This window comes from Bubalus bubalis, chromosome 11 (genome assembly GCF_019923935.1).
Source record: "Bubalus bubalis isolate 160015118507 breed Murrah chromosome 11, NDDB_SH_1, whole genome shotgun sequence".
Taxonomy (NCBI): domain Eukaryota; kingdom Metazoa; phylum Chordata; class Mammalia; order Artiodactyla; family Bovidae; genus Bubalus; species Bubalus bubalis.
Window position 1 is genome coordinate 76,171,790 of NC_059167.1, and position 20,557 is coordinate 76,192,346.

Here is a 20,557-nt window from a genome sequence, read left to right on the forward strand (position 1 = left end):
CTTAAAGGCTCTCCCTGCCCGTGTTTGCACAGTTGGCATATTCAGTTTATCCAGATATCAGCCAAAACATCACCTCCTTTAAAGGACCTACTTCAAGACTAAAAGTAAATTCACTACCCCCATCTCACACTTGCTATCGAATATTTTGCTTTTGTTTTTAGTACCTTCAGGGATATATATCTTCTTGAAACTATACTGTTTATTTTCTACATTATTGGCTGTCTATTCCTACTAGATTGTAACTTCAGAGGACAGTGACTTTACCTGCCTCAATAGTAGCTCTCTCTCCCAGGGCCTAGTACAGTCTCGACAAATGGGATGTGATCAATAAAAGTAGTGTTTCGAAAATAAATACCTTCATTTCACATGAAATTCTCCAGTCATTATTTTCATATTCATTTTTCCCACTTTTTATCAGGCTAAGTGCTGACTAAACAGCCTTTTCACAGATGCTTTTACTTCCTGGTTGCGAAGAGTATAAATCACAGGGTTTAACAGAGGAAAGATCACTGTGTGGAAGAGAGAAACCACCTTATCAGCTGTGAAGGCTCTGAAGGGGCGGGTGTAGATAAAGATGCCAGGCCCAAACATGAGAAATATAACAATGATGTGGGTGGTGCATGTGGACACAGCCTTGCTCTTCCCCTCAGAGGAGGAACCATGTACACGGCAGAGGATGACTGCATAGGAGGCCAGAAGGCCCAGGAAGCAAAGCAGGGTCATCAGGCCACTGTTGAAGACCATCAGGAGCTCCACCACAAAGGTGTCAGTGCAGGCCAGCTTGATGACCTGCGGCACATCACAGAAGAAGTTGTCCAGTCGGTTTGGACCACAGAAGGGCAAGCGGAGGATGAGGGCCACTTGGATAATGGAATGAACAAAGCCTCCAAGCCACAGAGCCAACAGCAAGGCATAGCAGGTTCTAGGGTTCATGACAGTAGAATAGTGTAAAGGACGACAGATGGCAATGTAGCGGTCAAAGGCCATCACGACAAGGAGTAATCCCTCCCCTCCTCCAAGGAAATGCAAGAAGAAGAGCTGAGTGATGCAGCCTCTGTAGGAGATCACCTTCTTCTCAGAGAGGAAGTCCACCAGCATCCTGGGAGCCACAATGAAGGAGTAGGATGCATCCAGGAAGGCCAGGTTGCCCAGAAAGAAGTAGAGGGGGGCTGTGAGACCAGGGTCTGACCTGATGGTGAGGATGATGAGGAAATTTCCAGGGAGGATGATGAGGTAGAAAATTAAGACTAGGGCAAAGACCAGGAGCTGAATATTTTGAGACTGAGTCAGACCAGCAAGGATGAATTCTGTCACCTCCGTACTGTTCTCATTCTCCATCCTCTCTGCCTGCAGTACATAAAGACGCAGAGTTTATTGTTATTATAATTTCTCAGATCTAGACCCATGTTGCTGTCTTCCTACAAATATCTGACATATTCACCACTTCAGTTATAAACAATGTTTCAACCCTTTCCAGTATCCTGGGAAAACACTAAACATTTCCCTCCTCTAGATTTAAAACAAACAAATCACCTTCCTCAACGCTACAGTCTTATTCCCATTCAGCCATGTTCTTCTGCGGCACTGCGGTGTACTCTCAGAGGCTAGTGTCCTGTACCTTCTTGGGATTCCTGCCTTCTTGAGTCATAGGAGAAATTTCCTGATTGAGATACAACATAACTCCAAATATCAAGATCTTTGTATTTTGGTGGTTGTACTGTGCTTGAGACTTAGCAGCTTGCTTGGAATTACACACTTTTCTCCTCATCTTCCAACACAAACTTTTGTGGAATTTCCATTTTCTGCCTGCTAACTCTCTGCCTTGCTCTCTGTTTTCTCTTATTGTCCTCCTCTGACCTGGTGTCCTTGCATGGCTCTGACTCCAAGCTGGTCACCAGTTTCCAACAATAACTCTACTTTCCCCATCATTTAGAGGTAGGTTCCAGCTGTATCCCTGGTGAAGCATTGCTTACGTAGCCACTCCTTCCTTGAACTACACAACTTCATTACAGTCTCTCAGTTTCAATTCCTTATTGTTGTTGTTGTTCTTCGCAAAGCCGTGTCTCTTTTGCAACCCTATGGATTGTAACCTGCCATTTCCTTCTCCGGGGATCTTCCCAACCTAGGGATCAAACCCACATCTCCTTCTTGGCAGGCGGATTCTTTACTACTAAGCCACCTGTGTAGCTCCCAATTCCTTACTACATTCTCCCAATCTCCTTCTTTCTCTGATACCAGCATGATGCCCAAGGGAGAGCCTGTCAACAAACAACAGGTCACAATACAAATTTTCCAGGATACATTTTTTAAATTAGTTATATTAACACGAAAAATCATAGCATACAGGAGAGGTAAAGAGCAATAAGATCCTATAGTCTAATCCATTCCCTTCCAAGACAAGAGAACTAAAGCTAATATGGTAGCAGCACTTAAGTTTAGAATGAGTTTTCTTTATTGTTACTATTAGCAGAAGAATGTGAGCATGTACTATTCAGTTGAAATATATAAAGAAATTATTAGCACAGATTTAATCAATGAATGCTCTTTTTGATATACCTGAATAACTAAAAATAAGCTTAGAGGCTTAACACTGTATAATTAAAAGAACACTACTCATTGCAGGAGAGCGGAATCCAGTTTTAATGCTCAGTCTGTTAAGTGGTGTAGGCTCATTCCAGAAAGGTCAATATGATGATCCAATGAAGAGTGATAATAAAATAGTGTAAATATGTATTACATGTACATAATTATGCATATATATCCATATATCACTGGCTTTTCATTATATCTTTTCAAAATCCTGCATTTAATATGTAATATATATGAATATAATGGTATATAAACTTTATAAATATATACACATATTTAAGGCATATGCTCAAAAAAATTTTGTGGTCAATATGAAATGTCTTTAAATATGAAAATTGCTAATCTACAGAAAAATACAATGTAGTATATATTAATATTCTGCATAATATTTAACAAGCACAGTTGTCTTAAGTTCTGTGAAATATTGGATATAAAGAGGAGGATAAAAGCCTTGAAAGACAAAGCTAGTGACTCAGTACTTAGAAAAGAAAGATAGGTGTGAATAAATAAAAAAAAGAAAAGTGAAAAAAACAGTAAGTCTATACAGTGCATTGTACATATTTTAGGAACATTAGAAATATCTGTTTTTTTTTTAAGTCTCTCTAGAGCTGAATACAATGGCTAATATATAGGTGTTATGACTATAGATGGAATTTATTAAAGTCTTATTTTAAAATATCAGCATATATATGTATACAAACACCGCATACATGTGCACACATCCACATTCACACATGCACACACAGTGGCAAAATGGGACCCACATAGAATTATAATACAATATAATATTTTGCAGACTCTCAAAATTGTAATAAAAATATTTGGTTACTTCTGAGCTTACTTCTTAAATTTTCTCCGCCTTAGACAAACATTATCTCAATATTCATTCCATCATCTGCCTATAAAAATACACCCAGGAAAACCAGGAATATAAGTAAAGAGCCCCTTCTACTTATTCTTAGGTTTTGTGCATTCCACAGACTCACTCAGAATTGGTTATTTTATGATATGTCTGTGTTTGATGATATCTTTAAGACATTAGAGGATGTCTGACGGTTTTTTTGATTGAGGGTTATAGGCTTTTCCACTCTGCCTATTTCCTCTCATTCATCTTGCTTTTTTCTCTGTTACCCAACAGACAGGATTCCACAGTACCTGACATATTTCATCCATTTTCTTTCCTTGTCCTCTTTATATATATATATATATATATATATATATATATGTATTTCTGGATCTATTATTCTGAAATTGTGGCATAGAACCAGAGACAGTGTTTCAGATGAACATTTTTCTAGCTAAGATAAAATACAATTGTGAAAAATATCCTACAAAATATGGCCCTTTTCAGAATCAAATAGTCTATGTTAGCCAGATTAGTGGGGAAAGTGTTGTCAGAAAAGGCTGAAAGAAATCTAAATTCTCACCACTATATCCCTAATCTTCCTTGGCGCTTCAGCTAATTAAGAGATGTGTCTGACTCTGGCAGTGATGATACAGTAGAAGAATAGGAAGGCCAAGGGGAGAGCCTCCCTCACTCTTAGGGCAGAGACACAAATATCATCAGGCAATGCTGTGCCTGCCTGGAGAGCAAACTGTGGTGAGACCAGCTACTGGAGCCAGGCCTATAGAGACCCAAGGAACTTACTTCCCCATCTCTTTGAAACGTTTCTCCATGTTTCCTTCCTTATTGTCTCTCTTTTGTCTTTCTCTCTCCTTTGAAAAGGGAATCTCATTGCTGTCATTCCAGTGGAACGAATATATTTAATAAAGTGTCCAAAATTTTGAGTGCAATGTCAGTAAGCATATTGGTCAAAGCTTATAAATTAAATACAAATTAACTTTTTACATATTACAAAAAATGTAAATTAGGTCAAAAACATCACCAAATATGTAATTGATACTGATGCTGATGATGAATATACAAAGCACTAAACAAGTGTGTGGGTCTTCAGCCAGGAAATTCATTCATTAATAAAATATCTAATGGACAGCAGTGATATGAGGTTCAAAATTGAGGTGATGATGGTAATAATAACTCATTCAAGTAAGTTCAAATCAAAACTAGCCCTTCAAATACTTTATTAAAATAAACATAATTTATTATATAAATGTGTCTAATGAAAGGATATATTGCACTAGAGCCTTTGTCAGTGTCTTTAGGATGAACCCTGGGTGATGGTGGTTACACAAATCCAAATGTCTCATTCAGCGAAACAACTAAAGATTAAATAGCTTTCATGTAAACTTCCCAATGCAGTCAGCTGTTTGTGTATCAAGATTTTCTCAGGTTCACAACTTCCTATCTAACCATCAAAGTCCTATGTTGATGAATAATAGAATAGGGAACAGTTGAAACTATTAAATATGTTGAGTATGGAAAATAAGAGATCTGGGCTAATGTTCTGGAAACTCATAAAATCTTTTAATTATTTCTCTGGAGCCTTAGCCTTTTCATCTATCTTTCATCTAAGTTTAAAAAGAAAAGAAAATATATCAGTAATTTGCATGCTCATTGTTTTTTTTCTCTTTTTAAAACATTTTATTTTATATTTGCATATAGCTGATTGACAATATTGTGATAGTTTCAGGTGAACAGCAAAGCAACTCAGCCATAGATATATACATCAGATCAGATCAGATCAGTCGCTCAGTCGTGTCTGACTCTTTGCGACCCCATGAATCGCAGCACGCCAGGCCTCCCTGTCCATCACCAACTCCCGGAGTTCACTGAGACTCACGTCCATCGAGTCAGTGCACCCATTTACCCCCAAACTGCCCTCCCATCCAGCCTACCACATAACATTGAACAGAGTTCCCTGCACCATACCATAGGATCTTGTTGGTTATCAATTTTAAAAATGTTCCTTGGTTTTAAATCACATGTCAACTCTCTGAAAGCTATTGATCATTTCAATTATGGTAATTGAATAAAAGTGTCCACCATTAAAGTATTTCTAAGCATCAAGAAGAGATGGAAGTCTATTGGGGAGAGGGTAGAAAATGTCACACTCACGAATCAGACCTAAGCCTCTGACTATTCCTGCTCAAACTCTGACCTCTACTCCATTTCATTCCAAGGCAGCTGATGAACCAGTAGAATAGTTACAGTATTTTTTCTATTGTCCTCTTCTCATTTCTCACAAACATGAGTAGCTCCCAAACTCCAGAAATTTGAAACTCCAAGTTTTATGTTGCTCTCACAATGTTGCCAACCTCCACATTCCATAAAACATTAACTGACCATTCTTGTCATTGTTCATAAATATTTGCAATCACATAGAGAAAATTAGAATTTGAAATCTCCGTGAACTCTTTATGATGAAATGGAGAAAGTGCTTTGGAGATTTGAGACTGCCACAACCCTGCTGACTATTTCCAAAGCGAGTTATTATGTCAACTGAATTTGGCAAAGAAAATACCAAAGCTTTGTAAAGGGTAAATATTTTAGAATATGTCATCTAATGCCCCAGGGGGTTAATCCTGAATTCTAACACCAAAATTCTATCAGTGACTTGAGATAATACAACTCTGTTGGAAGCCTATTAGTTAGGTCAAAAGTAAATAGAAAGTAAAGAAAAGTTTATTTACATCTTAAAATAAAATCAAAAAGAGAAAAAGTGTAAATGAATGATGAGAGATTGTTGCTATATATACCGAGAAGGCAAGTAAGAGTCAAGATGAGGATGAAGCAGGTGAGGTATTGCCTCTGGCACAAAATTTATCCTGATACCAAATGCCTTAGTAATCAAGATGAATGCTATTTTAATGCAATATTTAAAAGCCATAGTGTAAGTTATGAACAGGTTTAATGCAATATTTAAAAGCCATAGTGTAAGTTATGAACAGGCTATCACTTTTTCACAATAAAGACATCAACATTACAGATTTTTCCTTTTGCCTCAGATTCCAGTATGGCCCAAAATGATGCTATTACTAATTCAGACTTTATCTAAATTTAGTATTTATTTTATCATGGTTTTTAAATTATTTTTTATTTTTTAAAATATTGAATAGACCCAAAAACATTATTCTTAATGAGTCAGACAAAGAAAGACAAATATTATATGATATCACTTATATGTGGAATGTAAAAATGTATTACAAATTAATGTATATGCCAAACAGAGATAGACTTAAGATATAGAATATAAACTAGTGCTCACCAAAGGCAAGAGGAAAGAGAAAAGGCACATTAGTGGTATGGATTAAGAGATACAAACTATTATGTATAAAATAGATAAGCAATAAGAATATATAATACAGCACAAGGAATTATAGCCATTATATTAAAATAACTGGTAATAGAGTATAATCTATAAAGGAAATCAACTGAATATTCAATAGAAGGACTGATGGTGAAGCTGAAGCTCCAATAATTTGCCACCTGATACAGATCAGGAAGCAACAGTTAGAACTGGACATGGAACAACAGACTGGTTCCAAATAGGAAAAGGAGTACGTCAAGGCTGTATATTGTCTCCCTGATTATTTAACTTATATGCAGAGTACATCATGAGAAACGTTGGGCTGGAAGAAGCACAAGCTGGAATCAAGATTGCCAGGAGAAATATCAATAACCTCAGATATGCAGATGACACCACCTTTATGGTAGAAACTGAGGAAGATCTAAAGAGCCTCTTGATGAAAGTGAAAGTGGAGAGTGAAAAAGTTGGCTTAAAGCTCAACATTCAAAAAACGAAGATCATGGCATCTGGTCCCATCACTTCATGGGAAATAGATGGGGAAACAGTGGAAACAGTGTCAGACTTTATTTTGGGGGGGCTCCAAAATCACTGCAGATGGTGACTGCAGCCATGAAATTAAAAGACGCTTACTCCTTGGAAGGAAAGTTATGACCAACCTAGATAGCATATTCAAAAGCAGAGACATGACTTTGCCAACAAAGGTCCATCTAGTCAAGGCTATGCTTTTTCCAGTGGTCATGTATGGATGTGAGAGTTGGACTGTGAAGAAGGCTGAGCACGGAAGAATTGATGCTTCTGAACTGTGGTGTTGGAGAAGACTCTTGAGAGTCCCTTGGACTGCAAGGAGATCCAACCAGTCCATTCTGAAGGAGATCAGCCCTGGGATTTCTTTGGAAGGAATGATGCTAAAGCTGAAACTCCAGTACTTTGGCCACCTCATGCGAAGAGTTGAGTCATTGGCAAAGACTCTGATGCTGGGAGGGATTGGGGGCAGGAGGAGAAGGGGATGACAGAGGATGAGGTGGCTGGATGGCATCACTGACTCAATGGACGTGAGTCTGAGTGAACTCTGGGAGCTGGTGATGGACAGGGAGGCCATCGTGCTGCGATTCATGGGGTCACAAAGAGTCAGACACAACTGAGCGACTGAACTGAACTGAACAAAGAACCAACTCATTGGAAAATAACATGATGCTGGGAAATATTGAGGGCAGGAGGAGAAGGAGGCAACAGAGGAAGAATTGGTTGGATGGCATCATTCACTCAATGGACATGAGTTTGAGCACACTCCAGGAGATAGTGAAGGACAGGGAAGTCTAGCCTGCTGCAGTTTATGGGGTCATGAAGAGTTAGACACAGCTTAGCGACTGAACAACAAATCTATAAAGACACTGAATCACTATGCTACATACCTGAAACTAAATAACATTGCAAGTGAACTCTTCTACAATATAAAAAATATAGAGAGAAGATAAATAATAATATCTAACTATGATGCTAAAGCTGACACTCCAGTACTTTGGCTACCTCATGCGAAGAGTTGACTCATTGGAAAAGACTCTGCTGCTGGGAGGGATTGGGAGCAGGAAGAAAAGGAGACGACAGAGGATGAGATGGTTGGATGGCATCACTGACTCGATGGACGTGAGTCTGAGTGAATTCCAGAAGTTGGTGATGGACAGGGAGGCCTGGTGTGCTGCGATTCATGGGGTCGCAAAGAGTTGGACACAACTGAGCGACTGAACTGAACTGAACTATACTTTGCCTAGTGTTTTAGAGAGTTAAATCCTTTTCCTCTATATAACAGGTAGAATGAGGGTCTAATCTTTCAGATTCTTTCAAAGGGTAATTGAAGTGGAGCTTGAAATCATCTTTAATTATATGGAATTTAGCCAAGAGTAGTTTTACCTTCAGTGTCTTACCACTGCTACCAAAGAACCTATATCTTCAATTTTGTCAGAACTGAAATGATTTTGAGCCATAATTCTTATAGTTTTGTTGCCCTTATGGCAATTCTGATATTCAAGCTGGTTTTAGAAAAGGCAGAGGAACCAGAGATCAAATTGCCAACATCCACTGAATCATGGAAAAAACAAGAGAGTTCCAGAAAAACATCTATTTCTGCTTTATTGACTATGCCAAAGCCTTTGACTGTGTGGATCACAATAAACTGGAAAATTCTGAAAGAGATGAGAATACCAGAACACCTGATCTGCCTCTTGAGAAATTTGTATGCAGGTCAGGAAGCATCAGTTAGAACTGGACATGGAACAACAGACTGGTTCCAAATAGGAAAAAGAGTTCGTCAAGGCTGTATATTGTCACCCTGTTTATTTAATTTATATGCAGAGTACATCATGAGAAACGCTGGGCTGGAAGAAGCACAAGCTGGAAGCAAGATTGCCAGGAGAAATATCAATAACCTCAAATATGCAGATGACACCACCCTTATGGCAAAAAGTGAAGAGGAACTCAAAAGCCTCTTGATGACAGTGAAAGTGGAGAGTGAAAAAGTTGGCTTAAAGCTCAACATTCAGAAAACGAAGATCATGGCAACCAGTCCCACCACTTCATGGGAAATAGATGGGGAAACAGTGGAAACAGTGTCAGACTTTATTTTTCTGGGCTCCAAAATCACTACAGATGGTGACTTCAGCCATGAAATTAAAAGACGCTTACTCATTGGAAGGAAAGTTATGACTAACCTAGATAGCATATTGAAAAGCAGAGACATTACTTTGCCAACAAAGGTTCAAGTCAAGGCTATGGTTTTTCCTGTGATCATGTATGGATGTGAGAGTTGGACTGTGAAGAAGGCTGAGTGCTGAAGAATTGATGCTTTTAAACTGTGGTGTTGGAGAAGATTCTTGAGAGTCCCTTGGACTGCAAGGAGATCCAACCAGTCCATTCTGAAGGAGATCAGCCCTGGGATTTCTTTGGAAGGAATGATGCTAAAGCTGAAACTCCAGTACTTTGGCCACCTCATGCGAAGAGTTGAGTCATTGGCAAAGACTCTGATGCTGGGAGGGATTGGGGGCAGGAGGAGAAGGGGACGACAGAGGATGAGATGGCTGGATGGCATCACTGACTCAATGGACGTGAGTCTGAGTGAACTCCGGGAGTTGGTGATGAACAGGGAGGCCTGGTGTGCTGGGATTCATGGGGTCACAAGGAGTCAGACACAACTGGGCGACTGATCTGATCTGATCTGATGGCAATTCTCTAGGTATCAACATCAAATACTATAATGATGGCTGATAATATGCATCAGCCAATGTGAAGTGAAAGTCCCTCAGTCGTATCCGACTCTATGACCCCACGGACTATACAGTCCATGGAATTCTCCAAGCCCGAATACTGGAGTGGGTAGCCTTTTCCTTCTCAAGGGGATCTTCCCAACCCAGGGATCGAACCCATGTCTCCAGCATTGCAGGTGGATTCTTTACCAACTGAGCTATTAGTGAAGCCAGCAGTAAGCATTGATTTTCATTTCTTCCTCCATTTCTCCTTTTCTGAGCAAATTATTGGTATAGGTGTCAGTGGCAGTGGGGGAGAAATTCATGAGTGAGCTATCTATTTTTGTGTTTGGAGCTTTCTCAGATGCTAATCTGTCCACATCCCACATATCATAAAAGGGTTACCTTATTTTTCCTCTCACCTCTACAAAATATCTCAGTCCATGTCAGGATCACACCACTATATCCCCATATCCGTCCTAGGTACTTGCCCGCAGTTATGGAGCTACCATAGCTCTCTGCTCTTCTACACAGGCTCTGCCTTTCTCTGGAGCTCAACACAAAGGCTTCTTTGCTTCATCCACTCTCTGATGGCCTCATAGAAAAGTGTAATTATTATTTTCTACTTATTTTTTTAATTTTATTTTATTTTTAAACTTTACATAATTGTGTTGGTTTTGCCAAATATCAAAATGAATCCGCCACAGGGGGAACACATGTATACTTTTATTTTTTAATATGAATTTATTTATTTTAATCGGAGGCTAATTACTTTACAATATTGTATCGGTTTTGCCATACATTGACATGAATCCACCACGGGTGTACATGTGTTCCCCATCCTGAACTCCCCTCCCACACCCTCCCCATACCATGCCTCTGGGTCATCCCAGTGCATCAGCCCCAAGCATCCTGTATCATGCATCAAAACTGGACTGGCAATTTTCTATTTTCTACTTTTCTTATTGTTGATAACACATGAACAACATTCTTCTACAAGCTAACCAGAATCAGTGGTCTTTATTCTCATGGTTTGTTTTTGAGAATAAAATTATTTTTATGTTTATAATTCTTTCCATTTCTCCCTGTTAACTGAAGATTCATTTCAGTTGTCCATATTTTCTTCTTCTTTATCTATTTCATTGTTTTTGTTGTTCAGTCTCCAAGTCTTGTCCAACTCTGCAACCCCATGGACTGCAGCACACCAGGCCTCTATTTCATATTCACCTATTAATTTTTTATGTGTTTAATGAATTAATTTCTCATTTATATAAATTTCCTTAACAGCTTTTTTACTTTAATTTTATGCATGGATGGTCCTTTATACCATCCTCAGTTAAGGAGGAAACCTCTATAATTATGCAGAAACAAACTCACACATCCACATGGATTGGGCAGATTTTCATCACTCTTTGCCTTTTGGCCACACATATATTTGTTAACACGTCAAATGTAGCTGTTTTTCTTTTCAATTTTTTTCCACTAATCATAATCAAGAAGCTCTGAAAACAATCAAGTGAAATAATTGCATGACATTTTTTTCCATAAGACCAGTTATTTTGTTTTCTTATCCTGCTACCAAATTTGGGTGAAGGAGGAAAATATATGTATTTCAAGAATTTCAGGATTTTTAAATTGTTCAAAATAGGACTGTAACATAACATATGACTTGTGAAGATTCATTGTCCTTACTGGTCTTTGCCCAGAATCTTGATAATGTTGTTCTAAATAATAAAAGAACAATTGTGAATGAATCACTCACCTGCTTAAAATATTAAGATGAATTCTTACTTCAAATAGAATAGAATAAAACTTTTTATTTTGGTGTAAAAAGCATTATTTATATGACACTCTAGCCATATATAACTTAAGAACTAAATCTATCACACTTATTCCTTACTCAAACCAGGCTGGTGTTTCCTTTATGTTCTTGAATAAGATAGCATGTTTGTTTTCTTGTTATTATAACTTTCCCATATTGACAACAATGGTACCTGGCAATGGGAGGCACTCAATGAAAAACAATATTTTTTTTTTTACTTTTCTTTTTTTTAAATATTTTATTTTATTTTTTAACTTTACAATATTGTATTGGTTTTGCCATACATCAACATGAATCCGCCACAGGTATACATGTGGATATTTTTTAAATAAGTGAATGATTTTCAGCCAGAATTTCCCCTTCAAGACTTCTTATTATAAAGTCCATTCAACAAACCATGTGTTGACTCAATATCTTCCTCATGGAAGCTTTTACTTCCTGGTTGCGAAGGGTATAAATCACAGGATTCATCAAAGGAAAGATCACTGTATGGAAAAAGGAAACCACTTTGTCTGCTGATAAGGCTGTGAAGGGACGAGTGTAGATAAAGATGGCAGGCCCAAACATGAGAAGTATAATAATGACGTGAGTGGTGCATGTGGACAGCGCCTTGCTCTTCCCTTCAGAAGCAGACCCACTTACACGGCAGAGGATGACTGCATAGGAGGCCAGAAGGCCCAGAAAGCACAGCAGGGTGAGCAGGCCACTGTTGAAGACCATCAGGAGCTCCACCACAAAGGTGTCAGTGCAGGCCAGCTTGATGACCTGTGGCACATCACAGAAGAAGTTGTCCAGTCGGTTTGGACCACAGAAGGGCAAGCGGAGGATGAGGGCCACTTGGATAATGGAATGAACAAAGCCTCCAAGCCACTGAGCCAACAGCAAGGCATAGCAGGCTCTAGGGTTCATGACAGTAGAATAGTGTAAAGGACGACAGATGGCAATGTAGCGGTCAAAGGCCATCACAATAAGAAGTAGCATCTCCCCTCCTCCAAGGAAGTGCAAGAAGAAGAGCTGAGTGATGCAGCCTCTGTAGGAGATCACCTTCTTCTCAGAGAGGAAGTCCACCAGCATCCTGGGAGCCACAATGAAGGAGTAGGATGCATCCAGGAAGGCCAGGTTGCCCAGGAAGAAGTAGAGGGGGGCTGTGAGACCGGGGTCTGACCTGATGGTGAGGATGATGAGGAAATTTCCAGGGAGGATGATGAGGTAGAAAATTAAGACTAGTGTGAAGACCAGGAGCTGTATATTTTTAGACTGAGTCAGACCAGCAAGGATAAATTCAGTTACCACAGTACTGTTCTCTCTCTCCATTGTCTCTGCCTGAAGTACATAAAGAAGCAGAGTTTATTGTTATTACAGTTTCTTACATCTAGACTTGGATTGTTTTCTAGGTAAAAATATCTGACAAACTCACCACGTTAGTTATAAACAATATGTCTTAAGTAATTTTTTGGAACATGTACAAAGAGACACAAAAACCTTGACAAAATGCTAGTGACTTAGTCACTAGGAAAGAAAGACACAAAGAGAGAAGTATGAGGGAAAAATAAGAGGAACGTAATAGGAAAAAACAAGCAAACAAAACAATATGTACAGTGGTTTGCTATGGTATATATTTTAAGAAATATTAAAAATATCTGCTTTACATCTCTCAAGAACTGAATGGAATGACTAATATACAGGTACTACCATCCACAGATGGAATTTTTGAAAATCTTCCTTTAAAATATCAGCGTATATATGTATAGAAACACTGCATGTATGCATGCATGCACACACACACACATGCTCAGAGGCAAAGTGAGACTTACACAAAATTGTAATAAAAAAATATCTTGTAGGGCCTCCAGTTAGCCTCTCTGCTTACTTCTTAACTTGTCTCTACTTCCACAGACCCTTATCTCAATATTCATTCCATCACCTGTAAATAAAAATACACCCAAGAAACCCAGGAATGTAGGTGAAGAGTTCCCTCTATTTCCTCTTAGGTTCACTGCATCCCACAAGCTCACTCAGAGTTGATGTGAGTGATGTGTCATTTCATGATGTGTCAGCGTTTGATGATATCCCTAAGACATGAGAAGATTTCTGAATGTTTTTATAATTGAGAGTTATAGGCTCTCCCACTCTGCCTATTTCTTGTCATCTCTGCTTTTTCACTATTTTCCAACAAAAGGATTCCATGCTATCTGACATATTTGATCCATTCTCTTCCCATATCCTGTTCTTGTCTATGTATTTCCCTGACTGTGATTCCAAAATGGTGCTTCGCATCAATCCAAAGACTACGTATCAGGTGAACATTTCTCTAAGTAAAATAAAATACATTTCCAAAAAAAATACATACAGATTATGACCATCATCAGAATAAAAAATTATATGTTAGCCACATTAGTGGGAAAACTGTTGCCAGGCTGAGGATGTCCCTGGTGGCTCACTGGTAAAGAATCTGTCTACCAATGCAGGAGACATGAGTTTGATCTCTGGCTCAACATGCTGCTGTGTATCTAAGCCCGTATACAACTACTGAGCCTGTGCTCTAGAGACAAGTACCACAACTACTGAGCCTACACGCCACGACTACTGAAGCCCAAATACCCTAGAGCCTATACTCCACAACAGGAGAAGTCACCATTGTGAGAAGCCCATGTACCTCCCTCAATTCAAGCAGAGTAGACCCTGCTTGCTGAAGCTAGAGAAAAGCCCACATAGCAATGAAGACTTAACACAGCCAAAAATAAATAAATAAATAAAGTTATTTTGAAAAAAGAGCACAAGAATCTTGAAAAAATATATATTTGGCAAAACTAATACAGTTATGTAAAGTTTAAAAATAAAATAAAATTTAAAAAAAAAAAAGGAAGAGGCTGAAAGAGAAATCTAAATTCTCATCACTATATCCCTAATCTTCTTTAGCCCTTCAGCTAATTAAGAGATGTGTCTGACTCTGGCAGTGATGACACAGTAGAGGAATAGGAAGGCCAGGGAGACAGCCTCCTTCACTCTTAGGGCAGAGACACAAACATCATCAGGCAACGCTGTACCTGCCTTGAGGGCAAACTGTGGTCAGACCAGCTCCTGGAGCTAGACGTTCCCCATCTCTGAACATTTCTTCATGCTTCCTTTCTCATTTTCTCTCTTTTCTCTTTCTCTCCCTTTTTATTCATCAAGAAGCCTTTCATTTCCTAGTTTATTTTATGAGCTCAATTGCAGTTTGTTTTTCCCCTATTAATTTATTGTCTCTCATTTGCTCCTAATTTTCTTGACTTTTTATTTTGCTTTCTTTAAATCTCACTCTTTATCATTTTCTCTTCTTTCTTCCATTCTTTTATTCAGATCCTTTCATGCTGAAAGGTTTTCACTCTCTCCACTTCTCATGTTCATTGTTACTCCTTTATGTGTCATGCCTGTCTTGCTATTTTATTTTAAAGAGCATCACTGTTGTTTCCTTTCAAGCAAGAATGAGCAATGTGTATGCTTTCCATCATCTTCCATTCTAAACATTTGGTCTACAAAAGAATAATTCAGTATGGAGTTCTAACCATTTTCCCAGATTTCAGGGAGAAATATCAATAACCTCAGATATGCACCACACTTATGGCAGAAAGCAAAGAACTAAAAAGCCTCTTGATGAAAGTGAAAAAGGAGAGTGAAAAAGTTGGCTTAAAGCTCAACATTCAGAAAACTAAGATCATGGAATCCAGTCCCATCACTTCATGGCAAATAGATGGGGAAACAGTGGAAACAGTGGCAGATTTTTTTTTTTTAGCTCCAAGATGACTGCAGGTGGTGACTCCAGCCATAAAATTAAAAGACTCTTACTCCTTGAAAGAAAAGTTATGACCAACCTAGATGGCATATTCAAAAGCAGAGACATTACTTTGCCAACAAAGGTCTGTCTAGTCAAGGCTATAGTTTTTCCAGTAGTCATGTATGGATATGAGAGTTGGACTGTGAAGAAGGCTGAGCGCCAAAGAATTGATGCTTTTGAACTGTGGTGTTGGAGAAGACTCTTGAAAGTCCCTTGGACTGCAAGGAGATCCAACCAGTCCATCTTAAAGGAAATCATTCCTGAATACTCATTGGAAGGACTGATGCTGAAGCTGAAACTCCAATACTTTGACCACCTGATGCAAAGAACTGACTCATTTGAAAAGACCCTGATGCTGGGAAAGATTGAAGGCAGGAGGAGAAGGGGATGACAGAGGATGAGAAGGTTGGATGGCATCACCGACTAAATGGACATGAGTTTGAGTAAACCACAGGAGTTGGTGATGGACAGAGAAGACTGGCATGCTGCAGTCCATGGGGTCGCAAAGAGTCGGACATGACTAAGTGACTGAACTGAACTAACCATTTTCTCTTGAATGAAGACATTTCTTTTCAATTTACAAAACCTGAACCATTCATTAACTGCTATCCATTTCCTCATTTTTTTCTGCGTGTAAATGAACCTGATAAAATGAGTTGATTACCTTTCTTAAGAAAAATAAATCTCATTACTATCTCTCTAATGAAATGAATATATTTAACAATATTTCCAAAGCTTTGAGTACAACATCTGTCATCATATTAATTGAAGCTTGTAAATTATTTAAACATATATTAACAAGTTTACATATTCTGAAAAATGTCGCTTAGGTGACATGATCAAATGTTTAATTGATACTTATGCTAATAATGAATATATAAACCATCAAACAAATGAATGCACCTTCAATAAGGAATTCCCTCATCAATAGAACAGATTGATTATAAATTACCTATATATATCCTTCAAATGCTAACTTTCTAGACAATGTCCTAACTGAATTTGATTTTGAATCATTTTATCTGATTATGATGACTCGGCTCAGCAATTCATTAACTCTTGACCCTGGACAAGTCACTTAGATTTCAGAAATCTGAATTTTCATTCACGAAATAGAATAATGTGTTGACTCTGACAGGGATTATATCAGGATCAAATTGAGCTGTTGATGGTAGTAATAGCTCATTTAAGTAAGTTTAAAGAAGAGCTAAAAACCTGGAAAATATTTAGACATTAAATGGTACCTCTAATGAATGGACACATTGCCACTGGAGCCTCTGTAAATGTCTTTAAGATGAACTCTAGGTGATGGTAGCTGCACAAATCTGAGTGATTAAATAGAGATAATAAACTGTGGAGGTGAAAAAGACTTCATATAAAATTCCTGTTTTTACAGGAAACTATTCTCCGTTTCACAACTTTCGATCTAACCATCAAAAACCCTGTTTTGATAAATAACAGAATCACAGGCAACACAAGAATTTCTCAAATATGTTGAGTATGGGAAATAAGATCTGGGCTAATGTTCTGCAAAACATAAAATCTGTGAATGCAAAACATAAAATCTGTGAAGCTTTTCTCTGGAACCCTTGGCCTACCCTCTTTGCATCTTCTTCATCTGTACTGTAAAAAGGAAAGAAAATATATCAGTCATTTACATGCTTCTTGGTTTTAAATGAAATGTCAACTCTGAAAGCGATTGATCATTTCACATAATTCTGGAAATAGAATGAAAGTGTTTGTCCACCATTAAAGTAATTCTTTCAATTTTCAAAAATAAATGGAAATCTACTGGGGAGAGGGTAGAAAATGCCACAGTCATGAATTTAGACCTAAGCCTCTGAATATTCCTGCTCAAACTCTGACCTTTAGTCCATTGAATTTCAAGGCAGCCAATGAACCAGCAGGATAGTTACAGTATTTTTCTATTGTCCTCTCCTTCTTGTTTCTCAAAAATATGAATAGCTCCCAAACTTCAGAAATCTGAATCTCCAGGTTTTACATAACTCTCATAATGTTGCCTTCCTCCCCATTCCCATAAAACATTAACTGACCATCCTTGTCATTGTTCATAAATATTTGTCATCACATAGAGAACATTAGATTTTGAAATCTCCTCTCTTTATGATGCAATGGAGAAAGCGCTTTGGAGATTTAAGACTGCCACAACCCTGCTGACTATTTCCAAAGGGAGTGATTAGATTGTCAACTGAATTTGGCAAGGAAAATACCAGAGCTTTGTAAAGGGCAAATATTTTAGAATATGTCATCTACTGTTAATCCTGAATTCTGATACCAAAATCCTATCAGTGACTGAAATAATACAACCTTGTTTGGAAGTCTATTAGATCAAAAGTAAACAGAAAGTTAAGAAAAGTTTATTTACATCTTATAATAAAATCAAAAAGAGAAAAAAATGTAAATAAATGATGAGAGATTGTTGATATGTATACCAAGGAAGCAAGCAGAATCAGGTTGAGGATGAGACATGTGAATTATTGCCTCAGGTGCAAAATTTACCCTGATACTAAAACCCCTAGTAATCAAGGTAAATAAAAATTTAGTGCAATGTTTAAAAGTCAGAGTTAATGTAAAAATTATGAACAAGAATATCAATTTTTCAAAATAAAGACACCAACATTACAAATGTTTCCTTTTATCTCAGGTTCCAGTATGGCTCAAAATGGCACTATTACTAACCCAGCATTTATTTAAAATTTAGTGTTTATTTTGTTTATCACAGTTTTGTAAAATTAAGTTTGTTTTTTTACAATATCAAGTAGACCTAGAGAATATTATGCTTAGTGAAATGTCAGACAAATACTGTATCATATAATTTATATGTAGAATGTTAACTACTAATGAATGTTTATGCTAAACAGAAACAAACTCACAAATATAGAGCACAAACTAGTGGATATCATAGGGACAGGGCAGATTAGGGGTATGGGATTAGAAGATACAAACTCATATGTATAAAATAGATTAGCAACAGGATATATGGTATAGCACAGGGAATTATAGCCATTATCTTGAACTAACTTTTAATGGTGTGTATCTGAATCAGTATGCTATACACTTGAAACTAATAAAATATTGTCAATTGACCCCACTTCAAAAATTTGATTAGAATATTGTTTATTACTAAATTTTTGTCACTCCCTTAGATTTTGCCCTCAAGGCATATGCATTACTCATTCCTCTATCTTCACCATCATTCTGACCCTAAAAGCAAATAATGTGGTTAAGTCAGTAATGAGTATGTAAGATTCAGCATGTTGCTGGTTCCTGGTGATGTAGACATAGCAGACAGAATATGAACAATGCTCATGAAGATATTCAAAGCCTAGTGCTTCTTAGAAAAAAGAACTGTGTGGTGTAAAATGTATCACTTCCTCAAAGGTTAGTGACCTCCTAAATAGGATATGAAAAAAATGTATCCTGATCTTGGTATACCAAGAGAGCTTGTTTACTCACTTTCTCTTTCCTCAGCTAAAACAAGATGTGGAGAGGTATTTTTTTTTTCACTGACTACTACTAAAATAAAAAATTAATTAAAGTTCAGAGTAATTAAATGCAACTTAATTTAGTCTTTTTATATCTGGTGGTTGTATTCATTGTTTTGCTTTAAAAGGAAATCTGACTTTGTGTGTCACTTCAAAACCAAATCACTAAACACACATTTTTGTAAACTAAATAAAATTCATAATCAAATATGTATTTGTTCTAATCTGTTTTCATCTCAAAGACATAGTATGAGAAATAAAAAAAAGAGAAGAGAGAAAAAATAAAGAAAATAAAGAAGTACAAGGTTAGAATGACCAAAACAGAACAAGAAAACAAGGAAAAGAAAGACTCATGGAGACATAAATGGAAAGGCAATTATAAAATTTTCGAAGGTCAAGAGACAGAGAGACATTGGTCTGTAATACACGTTTCACAAATCCACAAACTACAAAAGGAAACCAGTGATTAAGAGGCCTGTATATAGGAAAAAGAAAGAAAAAGAAAATACACAGGGTTAGATATGCACTTAAGTGGAGTAAGAGCCCCACCTTGAAGTAGGTTAGAGTTCTGCCCCTCAAAAGTCTTTGAAAATTGTGATGTTTTTCCATAATTATAAACATAATCTGAGGCTTTCCTCACTTCTTAACCTTCATCCCAATATGTAAGACAAAATTTATGTGAAGATCTAAGCTAGTTCTTAGAGGCTTTTTAAAATGGGAACTTTTATTTATCTCTGGTACTGAGTTTTTTGACACATCCTTAGATTTTGCACTGAACTCAATTAACTTATTGGGTGTCTCCCCTGAGCCTGGCAGTATTGTGTCAACGGTACAGTACAGACAAGACAAAAGTCCTTTTCTTTAGAATTTTACGTAATATTCAGGGAGACAGACAATAAGCAAACAAGCAGGAAAGAAAACATCAGATAGTAATGAGTGTTAGAAAGGAAATATAGCAGAGTGTGAGTTGGAGAGAGCTTGGGAAAGAGATTGGTGTTTTAGAAAGGATGGTCAGAGAGGATCTTTCTGAGGAGGTTTCATTAAAGTAAAAGCTGAGGGTCTAAAAGAAGCCATTCCAGTAAGTGGTCATCAAAAAGAAGGTAAAGGAGAACAGTGTGCAAAGTCATTGAAGAATCAAACTCCCTTCCTGTGCTGAAACAGTAAGAGGCAAGACTGGAAAAGTGGGTAATTTCTAACAGATTATATTTTATTAAGTTTACAATTCATTGGAAGAAATTCTGGAGATAATCCATGAGACTGCTGTTTTACACTACACATAAAGGATATATCTAACTGATGATAAAATTGACAACTTCTCAGCTATGTTGTGGAGAAGGCAATGGCACCCCACTCCAGTACTCTTGCCTGGAAAATCCCATGGA

At 37.5% G+C, this 20,557-nt stretch overlaps 2 protein-coding genes across 2 annotated transcripts; both read right to left on the reverse strand.

Moving 5' to 3' along the window:
* Positions 1-414: 414 nt before the first annotated feature.
* Positions 415-1,416, reverse strand: LOC102399096 (olfactory receptor 4N2). The gene has a single exon (XM_025296531.3). It carries the CDS (start codon positions 1,336-1,338, stop codon positions 415-417), a length of 924 nt encoding a protein of 307 aa, XP_025152316.3. The 5' UTR covers positions 1,339-1,416.
* A 10,717-nt stretch (positions 1,417-12,133) lies between these two features.
* Positions 12,134-13,181, reverse strand: LOC102399422 (olfactory receptor 4N5-like). Its single transcript, XM_025296532.3, has one exon. The coding sequence runs from the start codon at positions 13,167-13,169 to the stop codon at positions 12,243-12,245; it is 927 nt and encodes a 308-aa protein (XP_025152317.2). The 5' UTR covers positions 13,170-13,181; the 3' UTR covers positions 12,134-12,242.
* Positions 13,182-20,557: the final 7,376 nt, after the last annotated feature.

Coding starts and splice junctions, on each gene's coding strand:
- LOC102399096 (XM_025296531.3), bottom strand. CDS start 1,338: ATGGAGAATGAGAACAGTACGGAGGTGACAGAATTCATCCTTGCTGGT.
- LOC102399422 (XM_025296532.3), bottom strand. CDS start 13,169: ATGGAGAGAGAGAACAGTACTGTGGTAACTGAATTTATCCTTGCTGGT.